This window comes from Ovis aries, chromosome 22 (genome assembly GCF_016772045.2).
Source record: "Ovis aries strain OAR_USU_Benz2616 breed Rambouillet chromosome 22, ARS-UI_Ramb_v3.0, whole genome shotgun sequence".
Taxonomy (NCBI): domain Eukaryota; kingdom Metazoa; phylum Chordata; class Mammalia; order Artiodactyla; family Bovidae; genus Ovis; species Ovis aries.
This window is the reverse complement of record NC_056075.1, coordinates 24,404,859-24,420,066: the sequence shown is the minus strand read 5'-3', so window position 1 is coordinate 24,420,066 and position 15,208 is coordinate 24,404,859. Positions and strand designations below refer to the sequence as shown.

At 39.9% G+C, this 15,208-nt stretch overlaps 1 protein-coding gene across 3 annotated transcripts in view; it reads left to right on the top strand.

The window, feature by feature from the left end:
- The window catches only part of CFAP43 (cilia and flagella associated protein 43), a 114,834-nt gene that overhangs the window by 65,724 nt on the left and 33,902 nt on the right, over positions 1-15,208 (top strand). For all 3 annotated transcript variants that reach the window (XM_012102884.5, XM_060405176.1, XM_027960224.3), the window contains exons 20-28: positions 2,984-3,109; positions 5,439-5,543; positions 7,197-7,313; positions 8,223-8,450; positions 10,255-10,461; positions 11,382-11,471; positions 11,764-11,844; positions 12,680-12,805; positions 14,932-15,051. In XM_012102884.5, the coding sequence (XP_011958274.1) occupies positions 2,984-3,109; positions 5,439-5,543; positions 7,197-7,313; positions 8,223-8,450; positions 10,255-10,461; positions 11,382-11,471; positions 11,764-11,844; positions 12,680-12,805; positions 14,932-15,051 (1,200 nt within the window). The remainder of the gene's footprint in view (positions 1-2,983; positions 3,110-5,438; positions 5,544-7,196; positions 7,314-8,222; positions 8,451-10,254; positions 10,462-11,381; positions 11,472-11,763; positions 11,845-12,679; positions 12,806-14,931; positions 15,052-15,208) is intronic.

The following is a 15,208-nucleotide window of genomic DNA, read 5'->3' as shown; positions in this document are numbered from 1 at the left end:
ATGGACCCTTGGGCTATGCTGCAACATTCAGATCCAACTGATTTTCATATTTTAGAACCAATTTCCATTCTGTGAAGGATTCTTTCTTCCTCTTTTGATTGCAGCATTGGATTCATTGATTTATTACACATTTCTTTCTCTTGATTTTATGGATTGGGCAAGAAAGGAAGATTGCAAAGCCCATTCTCAGTCCATTTTGAAACTGAAGTCATTTTTTTCTATTATATTGTCTTTGTTGTTTTGGTTGATTTGTAATGGCTCTTTACATCTTGAAGATATTAATACTTTGTTATATATGTTGTAATATGTGTCCCCAAAAAAAGAAATGCAAAAAAGTAAAATGGCTGTCTGAGGAGGCCTTACAAATAGCTGTGAAAAGAGGGTAAGTGAAAAGCAAAGGAGAAAAGGAAAGATATACCCATTTGAATGCAGAGTTCCAAAGAATAGCAAGGAGAGATAAGAAAGCCTTCCTCAGTGATCAATGCAAAGAAATAAAGGAAAACAATAGAATGGGAAAGACTAGAGATCTTTTCAAGAAAATTAGAGATACCAAGGGAACATTTCATGCAAAGATGGTCTTAATAAAGGACAGAAATGGTATGGACCTAACAGAAGCAGAAGATATTAAGAAGAGGTGTTAAGAATACATAGAAGAACTGTACAAAAAAGATCTTCATGACCCAGATAATCACAATGGTGTGATCACTCACCTAGAGCCAGACATCCTGGAATGTGAAGTCAAGTGGGCCTTAGGAAGCATCACTATGAACAAAGCTAGTGGAGGTGATGGAATTCCAGTTGAGCTATTTCAAATCCTGAAAGACGATGATGTGAAAGTGCTGCACTCAACATGCCAGCAAATTTGGAAAGCTCAGCAGTGGCCACAGGACTGGGAAAGGTCAGTTTTCATTCCAATTCCAAAGAAAGGCAATGCAAAAGAATGCTCAAACTACCGCACAATTGCACTCATCTCACATGCTAGTAAAGTGATGCTTAAAATTCTCCAAGCCAAGCTTCAGCAATACATGAACCGTGAACTTCCAGATGTTCAAGCTGGTTTTCGAAAAGGCAGAGGAACCAGAGATCAAATTGCCAACATCCACTGGATCATGGAAAAAGCAAGAGAGTTCCAGAAAAACATCTATTTCTGCTTTATTGACTATGCCAAAGCCTTTGACTGTGTGGATCACAAGAAACTGTGGAAAATTTGAAAGAGATGGGCATACGAGACCACCTGACGTGCCTCTTGAGAAACCTGTATGCAGGTCAGGAAGCAACAGTTAGAACTGGACATGGAACAACGGACTGGTTCCAAATAGGAAAAAGAGTACGTCAAGGCTGGCTATTGTCACCCTGCTTATTTAACTTATATGCAGAGTACATCATGAGAAATGCTAGGCTGGAGGAAGCACAAGCTGGAATCAAGATTGCCAGGAGAAATATCAATAACTTCGAATATGCAGATGACACCAAGTTTATGGCAGAAAGCGAAGAAGAACTAAAGAACCTCTTGATGAAAGTGAAAGAGGAGAGTGAAAAAGTTGGCTTAAAGCTCAACATTCAGAAAACTAAGATCATGGCATCCGGTCCGATTACTTTATGGGAAATAGATGGGGAAACAGTGGAAACAGTGTCAGACTTTATTTTTCTGGGCTCCAGAATCACTGCAGATGTTGACTGCAGCCATGAAATTAAAAGACACTTACCCCTTGGAAGGAAAGTTATGACCAACCTAGACAGCATATTCAAAGGCAGAGACATTACTTTGCTAACAAAGGTCTGTCTAGTCAAGGCTATGGTTTTTCCAGTGGTCATATATGGATGTGAGAGTTGGACTATAAAGAAAGCTGAGCGCCACAGAATTGATGCTTTTGAACTGTGTTGTTGGAGAAGACTCTTGAGAATCCCTTGAACTGTAAGGAGATCCAACCAGTCCATCCTAAAGGAGATCAGTCCTGGGTGTTCATTGGAAGGACTGATGTTGAAGATGAAACTCCAGTACTTTGGCCAGCTGATGAGAAGAGCTGACTCATTTGAAAAGACCCTGATGCTGGGAAAGATTGAGGGCAGGAGGAGAAGGGAACGACAGAGGATGAGATGGCTGGATGGCATCACTGACTCGATGGACGTGAGTCTGAGTGAAGTCCGGGAGTTGGTGATGGACAGGGAGGCCTGGTGTGCTGCGATTCATGGGGTCGCAAAGAGTTGGACACGACTGAGCGACTGAACTGAACTGAACTGAACTGATGTGTCCTTTGTCTCTGAATCTTTTGAAGCTATAAACTTCTAAAGATATTTTTATTATAGAAATATTCAAATATGTGTATAAATAGAGGGAATAATAATCTAATCTGATCACCAATAGTGTTTCCTATACCCGTCCACTAGGGCTTCCCTGGCGGCTCAGTGGTAAAGAGCTCGCCTGCCAGTGCTGGAGACGCAGGAGACTTGGGTTTGATCCCTGACTCAGGAAGATCCTCTGGAGAAGGGAATGGCGGCCCACTCCAGTATTCTTCCCTGGAGAATCCCATGGACAGAGGAGTGATGGGGTTGCACAGAGTTGGACGTGACTGAGTGACTGAGCATGCATATACACCATCCTCTCCCATGCCCCTCTCACCATGCACATATACAATATCTCCAGGACATTTTTTTTTGAAAACTATCCTGGATTTCATATCATTTCACCTTTAATTATTTAAGTGTATGTATCTACAAGATAAGAACTCTGAAAATACTTAAGAAGAATACCATTAGCATACCTAAATATCTGTAATTTCTTAATATCATTACATATTTTTGTTGTTTTTAGATAAGTAAGCTTTTATGAATTAACCTCTAACCTAATTCTTTGCTTGCCAGTTACATTTAGATAAACAGAATATCTATGTTTTATTGGTTGCTGTCTGAAGAGACTCAAGGAAACGTCTCTTTAAAGTTTAATTGTTTACTCATCTCCAACCTTTCCTACTTGAAAATTCAGGTTCTTGACATGATGGAAGAAAATGAAGCAGCAGATGATATTGCAAAATTAGAGCAACAAGAATTTGGCCTGGATCTTGAAGAACTGGAGAGGCTGCATAATGAAAATGAGCAAGAAGTGGAAAAGGTAACGAAAACCTTTATTTAAGCACCATAAAGATTTAATAAAGAAAGTAAAAAGAAAATGGGAAGGAGAACTTTTCCAGAATAATGCAAATAAAGTAAAACTTTTCTACCATAACGTGAATAAAGCAAACTTAGTGCATATAAATGGAAGGAGTCAGAGAAGTTATGGGGAAGAGGAGCATCTAGTCCAGCCAGACACCTGTTGTCTCTTCACCATGACATTATGCCAACCATCTTCTGCCATATATTTGAACATTTTTGAAAGTCTCCTCAGCCACCTGAAACCAACTTCAAACATTTTTTGTTTAGTAAGCCCTTTCTTAATTCGAGCTGAAATCATTCTCGCTGTACTCGCTGATTCTTCTAATCTTTGAGCACCATCTACACGATAGCCATTGTGAAAGTGGTTGGAGAAGACTAGCAATGTATCCCCTTTTCTTTTTACAACAGATAGGAATCAATCTAGGGCCTTTTTGAATGTTATTTGATTGTTGTAGCAACCCAAAAAGGTAGGTTATTGTTTTCCTCACTTAAGGAAACTAAGTCATAGAGCCTCAGTCACTTGGTTAAGTCACTGTATTCACTTGGTTAAGAGAATACAACTTGAGGCAGAGCCAGGAAGCAGTCCTGGTCTTGCCCTCTGTGCTTCTGGCTCATCCTCCTTGGCCCTGGCTTCGCTCAGGCCTGGGATACCACCAGCTTCTCCCAGGCCGTTCATCTTGACCACCCTAAAATGAGTTGGCTTAGATGCCTGCTCCCGTCCTCATCCTCTCATTGCTTCTTTCTTTAAGCTCACGTCTGACCGCTCAGCCCCATGAACCTGCCCCTCTGGACGCCCGATCACTGATGCCGCCACTGTGCTCACTCAACTCCAACCCATGCCTCTGCCCCAGAGGCCCCACTCCTTGTTTCTTATCAAATTCCTGTGCCTCCCTTGAGGAGCTTCCTTGATCCTCTGACTCAGACTTTGGTACACAGATAAGCTCTTCACATGCTCATTTCCCTCATGTTATTTATTTTTCCTGAACTCTGGGCTTTTGAGGAGATATCAGCCCTACACTGGATGTGATAGTAGAACCCGACAGTCCAGGACAGAATGCTGTTAGCAGATGGCACCATAAATCCACCTAGGAGCAGAATATTTGTCCCTGGGGAGAGCAAGGGATCCCTGTCCTAAAGAAACCACGCTACTAGCCAGCTCTGGCCAGGATCCCACCAATAAGGAAGAGACTAAAGCCCAATAATGACCACCTGGACATTTAATTAATATTAATTAATGTGTAATAGTAATACTGTCCCACAGTATTAATATTTTTCTGAAAGGGTTGATCAAGTAGCCTCAGAAGTAGTAAAGGGAAAGCCTGAAGGGCCCTAGAAATCAGTCAGATTCTGACAACTGATATGCCAAAAGAGCTGTTTATTTAAGAAAATGTAATTTTAAACTGTTTTAGCCATTAACTCAATGGACAAAATAAACAAAATGCAAATTAAACATGATATTTGTTCAGACAATGAATAAAATGAAAATAAATGAATGAGTAAATGAATGAATCTGAGAGATACTATTCTCAGCTAGTTTTCTAATAATTCTTCTGACAAAGTGAAATTAAAAAAAAAAAAAGGTCTGTACAACATTGTAAATCAACTACACTTCAGTAAAAAAAAAATTTTTGAAAACAGATTCTGAAGAGGACCCTAACAACTAAAGATTGTTGGGTGTCACTTTCAGGCTAGCTCTTGGTAAATTTTATTGAAAAAAGAATACTTCATCACTTAAATATTAGGTAATAGAATCAGTTAAGGAGATAAAAACTAACTGAGGTAACATATGTTTCTAAATGGGAAAAAGTACATCCCCAGGAGTAGTAGAACATTCATTTCATGGTAGATGTAAAAAAAAGAAGAATTTAGTACAGTAAAGACCCCAAGGGAGAGGTCACAAACTGGCACTTCAGATGTACATTGACAAGAATTAAGCCAACATTTTTAGCTATTTCAAACTTTTCTAATAAAACAAGAACACTTGGCACGGTGGGTTTGCTTCACCGCCTTGCACCAGCCAGCCAGCTCTGTGAAGTGTGTGTGGCAGCTGTGCAACGGTCCGTACACTTGCCTTGGCTCCTGTGTAGGACCTGCCTGCCCTGAGTGGTGTTCATGCTGACACCCTGGTCCTCAAGGAAGGAAATCCTAAGGCTGTAGACTAAACCTTAGGTTCTCAAAGATAGGGGAATACCCCCTCCAAGTGCATCTGGTTAAGGAATTTATACAGTCAAGCTATTTTCTTTGAGGCCACATTTTCAACATTATTTTTCCCTTCTGTGTTCTTTAAGATAAGAAAGGATGTTGAGATGCAAAACCTAGCCAAGAGATATTTGGCTGAAATCATCAAAGAAGAATGCTGGAATTCAATGGCTGTGAAAGGCCGAGCTCTTAAGGTAACAGATATAACTTCAAGTACATCTTAGCCAATGAAAATTTTCACTGAAAGTCTCATGGCAGAAAATTTTAAAAAGAAAAAGTGCAGCCAGGACATGGAAGCAACCTAGATGTCCATCAGCAGATGAATGGATAAGAAAGCTATAGTACATATACACAATGGAGGATTACTCAGCCATTCAAAAGAATACATTTGAATCAGTTCTAATGAGGTGGATGAAACTGGAGCCTATTATACAGAGTGAAGCAAGCCAGAAAGAAAAACACCAATACAGTATACTAACGCATATATATGGAATTTAGAAAGATGGTAACGATAACCCTGTATGCGAGACAGCAAAAGAGACACAGATGTATAAAACAGTCTTTTGGACTCTGTGGGAGAGGGAGAGGGTGGGATGATTTGGGAGAATGGCATTGAAACATGTGTAATATCATATATGAAATGAATCACCAGTCCAGGTTCGATGCATGATACAGGATGCTTGGGGCTGGTGCACTGGGATGACCCAGAGGGAGGGTACAGGGAGGGAGGAGGAAGGGGGGTTCAGAATGGGGAACACGTGTATGCCTGTGGCGGATTCATGTTGATGTATGGCAAAACCAATACAATATTGTAAAGTAATTAACCTCCAATTAAAATAAATAAATTTATATTAAAAAATTAAATTAAAAAAAGAAAAAGTGCAGGAAAGTCCATATATAGGAAAGCAAACCATGCCTTGCCCCTTCCTGTGCTGAATTCCACCTCCATGTGTCACTTTCTCTGGGTCTTATTTTTCCCTCTCTGCTCGGTCCCCATGTGCTTGTAAACCAGCATCTCTCAAGATTTGTCTTACACCTCTTTCTTTCCTCTATGACACCACCTGCATCCAAGTCTCAATATCTGTCTATTCCAAAAAAGCCACCTCACTCACATTCCACACAGATTGAAAACTAGATCTAATAATGTTCACATTTCTACCTGTATCTAGCTTCACATTTTCTAAAGGGCTGTTTTTGTGCCTTTTTATTAAGATTCCTCCCTATGCAGTTTCCCTCTTTGTCTAGGGTAACCGAAAGTCCCAATTTATGCCTGTGATCCTGGAGTAGCTATTAACGGCACCTTTTTCACTTTCAAATATGCCATCTGTTTAGGTCATGAAGTATTGGTCACCCTACATCTATGAGCTTGAGTATTGCTCTAAAACAGGATTTCTTGAGAACAGCACATTTGGGGCTGGATAATTCTTTGTTATGGGTGCTGTCCTATGGATTGGAGGATTTTTGCAACATTCCTAGGCTCTGTCTACTAGGCCCCAGTAGTATCCACCACGCCTATTAGTGACAGTCAAAACTGTCTCCAGACTTTGCCAAACATCCCTGGGGGCCTGAAGAAGATGGGGACAGGGGCAGGCAAAATCACTTCTGGTTGAGAAGCATTGCTCTAGAAATAGATCTTTCACAAAAGTACAGTATTTTCTTACAAAGTTTACACCAATACTGATGGCATGCATTGTTCTTTTTAAAAAACTTCCATCAGCCATTTTGCTCATGCATGATGGTAGCCTATGAATTAGTTTTAATCAGAGAAAACATCTCCCACAGTGCCCCAGATACACATAATTGTACTGACAATGTATTTGTTTCATTTTGCTTTTTTTACCCCCAAGTGCTTTCACATCCCCTGTGTGGTTGAGAACTTCCCAATGAAAGAACGCACAGATGAAGAGCTGAAAGAACTGAAGAGAGTCGTGCAGCAAAAGAAGATTGAAACAGAGTGTCTTAAAGTACAATTTTAAATATATATGTGTGTTTATTTATGATGTTTTCTGTTTCAGTATTTCCTTCATACAGATTTGAGTCAGAATACTACTTAAGATAAGTCTAGATATTGTTTGTGTTTATATTTGTATATATTTGTATGTTTGTTTATATTGGTATATATTGTTTATATTTGTAGGCTTATATCTAAATAGTAAGCCTAGAACCTATATCCTAACAACTTTGACTATCCCTCAAATATGATGATATACTTTTAAAAATTATATTTGGGAGTTTGTTCTTGTTCTGGTCATGAGTTCTTCATCCACTCGTAACTCATTTTTATCATCTCTTATCACTGGGGATTATATTTTAAGATAGTTGGCCAGGTATGAAGTAGAATCTGTTTTGCTGGGATTTATGGTTTTCCTAAAGTAATCCTAGCATTTCCCTCCCAACAATCTCTGTCAAACCACTTAAAAATACTGTCCAATTGGTATAGTTTCATTTCGGCCCGAACTTTGCATTCATTCTTTTTCTGACACATAAATTGAAGGCATGCTTAATTCTTCTTGCCTGCGCATAACAGTCCTATGGGAATAAGTTCCTGTAAAACATGAAGAGAAGGTATATTTTTTAATGCTTAAGTACCAAGAAAGACTCAAAATATTTATAAGCAGCTGTCATCCTGACAGAAGAATATGAATATTATACACTATCAAGAACATTTTTTAGTTTCATGATTTATCCACACTTTATCAGTTTCTGCAGCTTTCTCTTCAGCAGGTTCAAGAACTATCCATCACTTTAAATTCAGTTGCTGGCAAGACAATTAACATTTTAAAATCCTTGTTGAAATAATTAGGTTGTCTCAAACTTTCTTTAGAGAATTCTTCTTATTGCATAACTCTCATCTCATCTTTTTCTATATTTAGCTGAGGAAAGAAATTGTAGAGGTTCAGTCTGCAATCCCCATGGTTAAAAAGCATCATGAAGAGGAAGATGAAGAAGAGGAAGAAGACGGGACAGTGAAAGATACCAGCTTGCCCAATTACATGCTTGGCAGTCTGAGTACTGATTTTAGGGTACATACCTCTTTATTGTCAAGCCAATTGGAACTTCATTCCAGAGAGGAGAAAATCAACCAAATTATATTGCTGAAAGTGGGTGAATTTTTTCTTTATCTTTGAAAATCTCAAACTTTCCGTGAAGTGTCCTGCAAAGGCTCAAACTGAAATCTAATGCCAATCCAATGATGTCTTTAAAGTACACAGAGAAACATGCAGATGGCCAGCTCCATTTTCTTTAAACAGAGCTTATGGACAAGAGTTGTTTTCATCAATGTGGAGTGGGTTCTTTGATACCAGGTTTTGTAAAGAGCACCCTCCACTGGCTAACATCACAAACCATCTTTCTACAAAGGTCTTTGGGAAGCTCAAAGATAAAAGAAATCCTTGAATGCCACCTTCTAGGTAACCCAGATGTCAGTTAGGAACTCCTTGTAAGATCAAGATGTGATTGCTTATCTATCTTCTTAACCTGGGGAAATACAATTTCCTTTCTAAGATTTCTATAAGTTCTGGGGCTCAGTGATAAGGTATGGTGTCCTTCAGGCTCTAAGCTCCTCCTTGCTTTCAACCCAACAAGTCAGCTTCAGAACACACCACCTATACAAGCCAACTGAAGGTTTTTGAAAACCCAGTAACTTGAGATTGCACCAATGCAGATGGTTTGATATTTAATGTTTGGTCATCCCTGTTCTTGAAAATCTTTCAGCCCTGTCTGCAATTTGAGTTCTAACTTCCTACTACGTTATTCTGCTGTCTCTTCCTATCTTTTTCTCTTCTTCATCTCCTCCAATACCTGAAATTCCTACATATTTATTCTGAGAACTGTTTAGTTATCTCTTTGGTTGCTTAGCTTCTGCTGACTTATGCCCTCAGTGTCCCACCTTCCTGCCGCTTTATTAAAACCTTTTCCCTACAGAAAGTATTTTCAAGCTAGGAGAAATTCTGGTGCCAGCTGTTAAGACCATTTTCCACCCTGCTTTAATGGTTTCATCTTCAGTAGAATAGATATGTAGATTGAACTCTGATGATAAAATAAAGTCTACTTTTAGTTTGACCCATCATTCTACTCATTAGTAGAGCTAGGGGCAAAGCAGTTGCCAAACCAGAGATACCTTAGTAATTGGCTGATCCAACTAGCTAGATTGGGCTCCCTTTCTAGTTAAAAATGACCTGTCTGTACAGAGGAAGAATATTGTACATGGTTGTGCTTCTATGGGAGCTTCTCCAAACAACCTCTACAGTGCATCTTCTCTTCACCTCATCTACCCAAACATGATTCCAAAAAAAAGACATTTTCCAACTTAAATACTGAATGAAAGTGTTAGTCGCTCAATCGTGTCTGGCTCTTTGCAACCCCATGGACCGTAGCCCACCAGGCTCCTCTGTCCATGGAATTCTCCAGGCAAGAATACTGAAGTGGGTAGCTATTCCCATCTCCAGTTGATCTTCCTGACCCAGAGATCAAACCCCGGTTTCCTGCATTGAAGGCAGATTCTTTACCATCTGAGCCACCAGGGAAGCCCAAATACTGAATGTTGCTTTTCAAATGTTCTTATGATGGATTAAAAAAAAGCATACACAAAAGTAGATAAAATAGTCCAAAGAGCCTCCACGTATCCATTATCCACTTCAGCATTTGTTAATATACCTGCACACTGAATTACAGTGTACATTTCTGGATATACACTGTGGTGTAACAATTATGCTGTTGCCTTAATCCTGCTCATGGTCAGATGCCACTATAGATTACTGAACCAAGAAATGACTTAATGCAAACAGTATTTTAGATTAACTTGTGTATAATTTGTAAAATGATTTTGGAGAAAAAGTAAAAATGTGGACCCATGTTGCCAGTAAGGGTATAATACAGGATGTGTTTATAACATTGATATTTCAGGATATTATTTACAAGGTAAAAACAGCTTTCAATAGTGAGTTTGATGCTGCATATAAACAAAAAGAGATTGAAATTGCACGTGTGAAGGAAAAAAATGTAAGGATTAAAGAAATTATTTTAGATCTGGAGTTGGAAGAATCAGTCTGGCAACCAGAATTTGAGGACTGTGAAAAGCCAGAGAGAACCCTTATTGTGGAAGGTAGTGAGGTATGATTCTCTGTGTATCATCTCTCGCCTTCTTTCTCACGACATTTTCCAGGCTCTTATTTATTCTTCTTCTTTTTGCTGCTAGAAGCAACTGTATAAGGTAAAAATCTTGGTTGCAAGTAACAAAACCAGCTAACATAGCCCCAGAAATAATGAGGATTTCTTTTATGAATCCCATGGAGTCCAGAGAAGATTTGGACGCCAAGCCTAGAAAGAAGCAGGAACCACATACCAGAGCCTTGTGAGGAGACCAGAAGTGCCCTTTCCTCATCTTTTGATTCACTTCTGTCTGCATTTCAGCAGCCTCTAGTAGTTTCTGTGTTATATCTCCTATATTCTAGGGAGCATCTGGTCCAAACTATAATCTCTTAGTCATAGGTCCAGATTTGCCTGGAAAGGGGCTCCTTGGGCCAACTTGGGCCCAGCACCTATAGCCGTAGAGGTTGGGTCACATCATGGGAATGAGACTGATGGAGCTCCATTAGTTATGTAGCCATTACAACAGTATGGGTTCCAGAGGAAGGGGCTCACTGGACAGCCTTCTTAAAATCTGTTTGGCACTGAGACAGTTACAATGAAATACTTAAAGAGAACATTTCAAATATAATCATATTTCATTTATAAGGAGTGATTCAAAGAGAATACCGTTGCTCACATGAAACGATCTTGATTACTTCAGGGCAAAAGATAAAAGTGTTGCTTAGAGGTAATAGTAACACTAACAGTCCCTGTTGAAAGTAATCATCTATTTTTCTAACTCTCTCATTTTGGATCTCATCTTCATTCCAAAATAGGAAATTGGTAGCAAAACCTGGGTATTCCCTCTATCCCCCTAATTACGTCTAACCCCCTCCCAGTGTGTAGAAGGAAAGTTTGGGTTTTGTAAGAATAACAGCAGGAAACTACATTTTCTCTTTCAGATTTCAGCTCAAAGACATATTAAACCGTGGCAAAAAGCCAAAGCAGACTTGCTTGTGACCCGTGAAATGGAGCGATTGCTTCTGACACGGGTATGCAGTTTTCCTCTGGTGGTGCCTAAGACCCTTTTTCCTTTTAGGCATGCTTGTTCCTAGCTTGGCTGAATAGTCCTGTACTTGTACTTCAGCAGAGACAGACATTAGGCATTTGTCGTGGTCAGAGGTCACTGGAATCTCAGTGGCCTCTTGTCCCCTCCATGCATGCCACTGCCCGCCCTCCCCAATCCTAAATACAGTCAGTCTAATATTGGGGTGGGGCTGTCCCTGGTGCCACTGGAGTGGTCTCTGTCTCAGTGACCCTCTCTGACCCTGGCTCTTTCCCAAGGGCCCTGACTCAAGACGCCGAGCCCTCATGGACATGATGGGAGGAGTTCTGGAAGTCAAGAAGGAAGACATTTTGAGAATGGTGAGATTCCTGGCCATCCTTATGGAAGGTGGAATGGGATGGAGCAAGCTACTTAACCATGACCATTTTTTCCTATGTGAACCTAAATTTTAGAAATTCTACAGCAATAAATATACCACCCCCAGTGCCTCATAAGGGCTTCCCCGGTGGCTCAGACAGTAAAGAATCTGCCTGCAATGCAGGATACCTGAGTTCGATTCCTAAGTCAGGAAGATCCCCTGGAGAAGGGAATGGCAACCCACTTCAGTAATCTTGCCTGGAGAATTCTATGGACAGAGGAGCCTGGTGGGCTGTAGTCCATGGGGCAGCATAGAGATGGACATGACGGAGTGACTAACACTTTGACTTCACTCAGTAGCTTATAAACATGTATCAGGCAAATAAGTTTGAAACCACAGGCTTGTCCTCCAACCTGAAAAAAAGCCAACAAATGAACAACTAAAAAAGCAACTACAGTGGTTTTGGTCTCTACAGAAAGCAGGGATAAAACTTCACCTGTAATTCTCCAGATACACCGAGGAGTATGCCCTTTGATACCTGACATAGGTATCCTGGAGCTCTGACATAGTTCTAGCTATGAGGATATCAACTTGCATGTCTGAACTTGTCAGCTCAGAATCAGGGTTCATCCCAAACTATTCACCCTGGCTTAAGTCACAGAAAAACAGTTGTAACATTTTTTAATATCCTTTGGTCAAAGTGTTAGGTCATTGTCTTGCCAATGTGAAGAACTATACCCTTTTAAGGGGCTCTTTTTAAAAACTGTATCAGTAACTCAGTTTTACTCTATTGCTACATTTATATTTAACCTAGATGCTTTTCTTTATTTCTTCAGGTGATTCCTCAGCCTCAGTTCATGGTAAAACCTGATGCTTTGTGGTCTGAAGAGGAAAGGAAACTCTTCAAAGAGTATGAGAAAAAAGTCAAGGAGTTAAATGAAGAAAGAGATAAGTATAGAAAGGTCAGAAGAGCAGAGAATATGGCCTACCTTACCAAGGGTTTTGTTTCAGTATCTTTTTAAATGGCATTTCAAAAGGCATTTTCTCAAGTGCCTTTAGTAACCTCAGGATGTTATTTCAGCTTAAATTTTCAAGAGAATTTGAGGAAGTGAGTGCAGATAAATTTAAAGACTTAGAACAATTTTAAACAATAAGAACACACAGCAAAATTGAAAGTTCTTATTGATTTCCCATGTTACATCATTACAATTCATTTGGTCCTTCATTCATTCTTCAGATGTTTAATGAACACCTATGACAGTATGTTCAAGGTACTGCTGTCTCTTGCCTCCATCAATTTAAGCTGCATGCTGTTGCTGTATTTGCTCTCAATTTCAAGGAAAAGACGTGAAAGAAGAATGACGCAATCAACAGAATTCTAATTTGAGATTTCTGAAATGCAGGACTCCTACTTTTCTCCTTCCATCATAAAGAAACATTCCAACATGGGAATTGCTTACCATTATAATAGAGATGTAAAAGTTGATGGTATACAACCAAGTTAATATTTATCCTTCTGTGAAGAAAGTAAAATCATACCATCATTCAAGGCAGGACAGTTTGTCAGCTTTATAGAGGCTGTATTTTATGAACAACTCCTTTGAACCTATTGTTAACTTGTCCCTGTTTTTATTCACTGCATCCTCTAACAGTGCCCTTGCGTTTTATCCAAAATGAGTAGTTCTGAGTGCAGTAAAGATGTCAAGAAGTTAACAGAATTCAGATGCCTAAAGTGGTGGCATTTACTTCATGGTCTTGCACAGTAAAATACTCTCTTGCCTACACCTTCACCCCCTGCCCCTTGACCACGCTCACCTGGTAAAAAGTCAGCCTTGATTAAACCAGCACTCAACTTTCTCTGCATTCACACCATGCAGTGGGTGAAGAAATATAATAAAGTGACTATATGTTTTGCTTTTGGAGTTGGACAGTTTGAGTCCAATGTGGCTCATGGAAATGTTATTATCTCTGAAAACCTCAGTCTCCTCATCTGTAAAATGGGCATTCTGGAACCTTCTTTCTGTACTGTTGTGGGGATGCAAGAAGGCAATACCTGTAGTTTTCTTAGCATTGCCCCCAAACTCAGGAAATGACCCCATGTTAGCTATTTTTAAAGAATAAAAATAATAGTTCACACTCATAGTATTAAAAAAAATTTAAAAATTAAATCACTGTGAGATCATTTAAAAAAAGAAAAGAAAAAATGCTCCATGGTTTCACTCTGATGACATTAGTCCTTATTGGGTTCTTAAAGCTGCTCAACGATGCTATCCCCCCTCCCCCCAGGTTTCAGTTTCCCCCTAGTTTAACCTGGTGGATCTTTTTTAAAATGCAGATTCAGATTCTTTCATTCTGAGGATAGAGAAGGCCCCTGAGATTCTACATTTCTATTGAGTAACCACATGGTTCAGCTGCTGCTGCTGGTCGGTAGTCTACACTTTAAGTGGCAAGATCCTAGAGGACCATGCTGTGTGTTCTCCTCTGTCCTCAGACTTGTCACACCTGACCCTCAACTCTCCCCTTAGTTTTGCTCAGAGAAGAGGAGCAACTAGAAGAGCTTTTCCTTACCCTTCTCCCACCACATCTACCACCCATCCACCTTGAATCCATAGATCCTTCTTGCCTTTCTCGGGTAAAATGGCCTTGTTAGCCACCCATACCTCATGTTCCACTCCATGCACTGGGTCCCGTCCCATCCATCTGTTTAATGCTGTTGCTCCAGCCATCTGCTCCATTTCCCTGCAGCATAAGTTTGCCCCTCTCTACTGGATTTTTCCATAGATGCATGCTGTAGTCTTACATGTTGTATACATCTCTTATATTTACAAAAGAAAAAAGATTCCTTTGAAGGTTTGTAAAAACAAACAAACAAACAAACCTTTGTATTATGGAAAATGTCAAACATATATAAAAGTAGAGAGACAATATAACAGACCCAGGAGTAACATCTGTGGCTGAAGGGGAAGCCCAGAATACTTCACAAGGCCTGCCCTCCACCTGCCCCTTCCTTTTGGCAAAATGTAAACAATCACTCCCTAGGAACATCTGATGTTCCTGCATCTTAACTTTGGTGCTGATTTCCTTTTAGTCTTTAGAAGCAGAAATGAAGAAACTTCAAAATTCTATTCAAGAAAGCACACAGAATTTTGACGAACATTTGAAAAGACTCTTTGACAGGAGAGTGAAGGCAGAGATGGTTGTCAACCAGGTAAATAAAAGCTTCACTTATATGACATTCTTTTAAGGAGCCTCCAAGGCCTTTCACTCTTCTCAGGATAAAGAGCAACACCCTGTCTGGCAGGAAGGCCCTGTACTTGCTGGCCCTGCATCCTGTTCCAGCCTCATCTGTGCCACCCTCCCCCTCA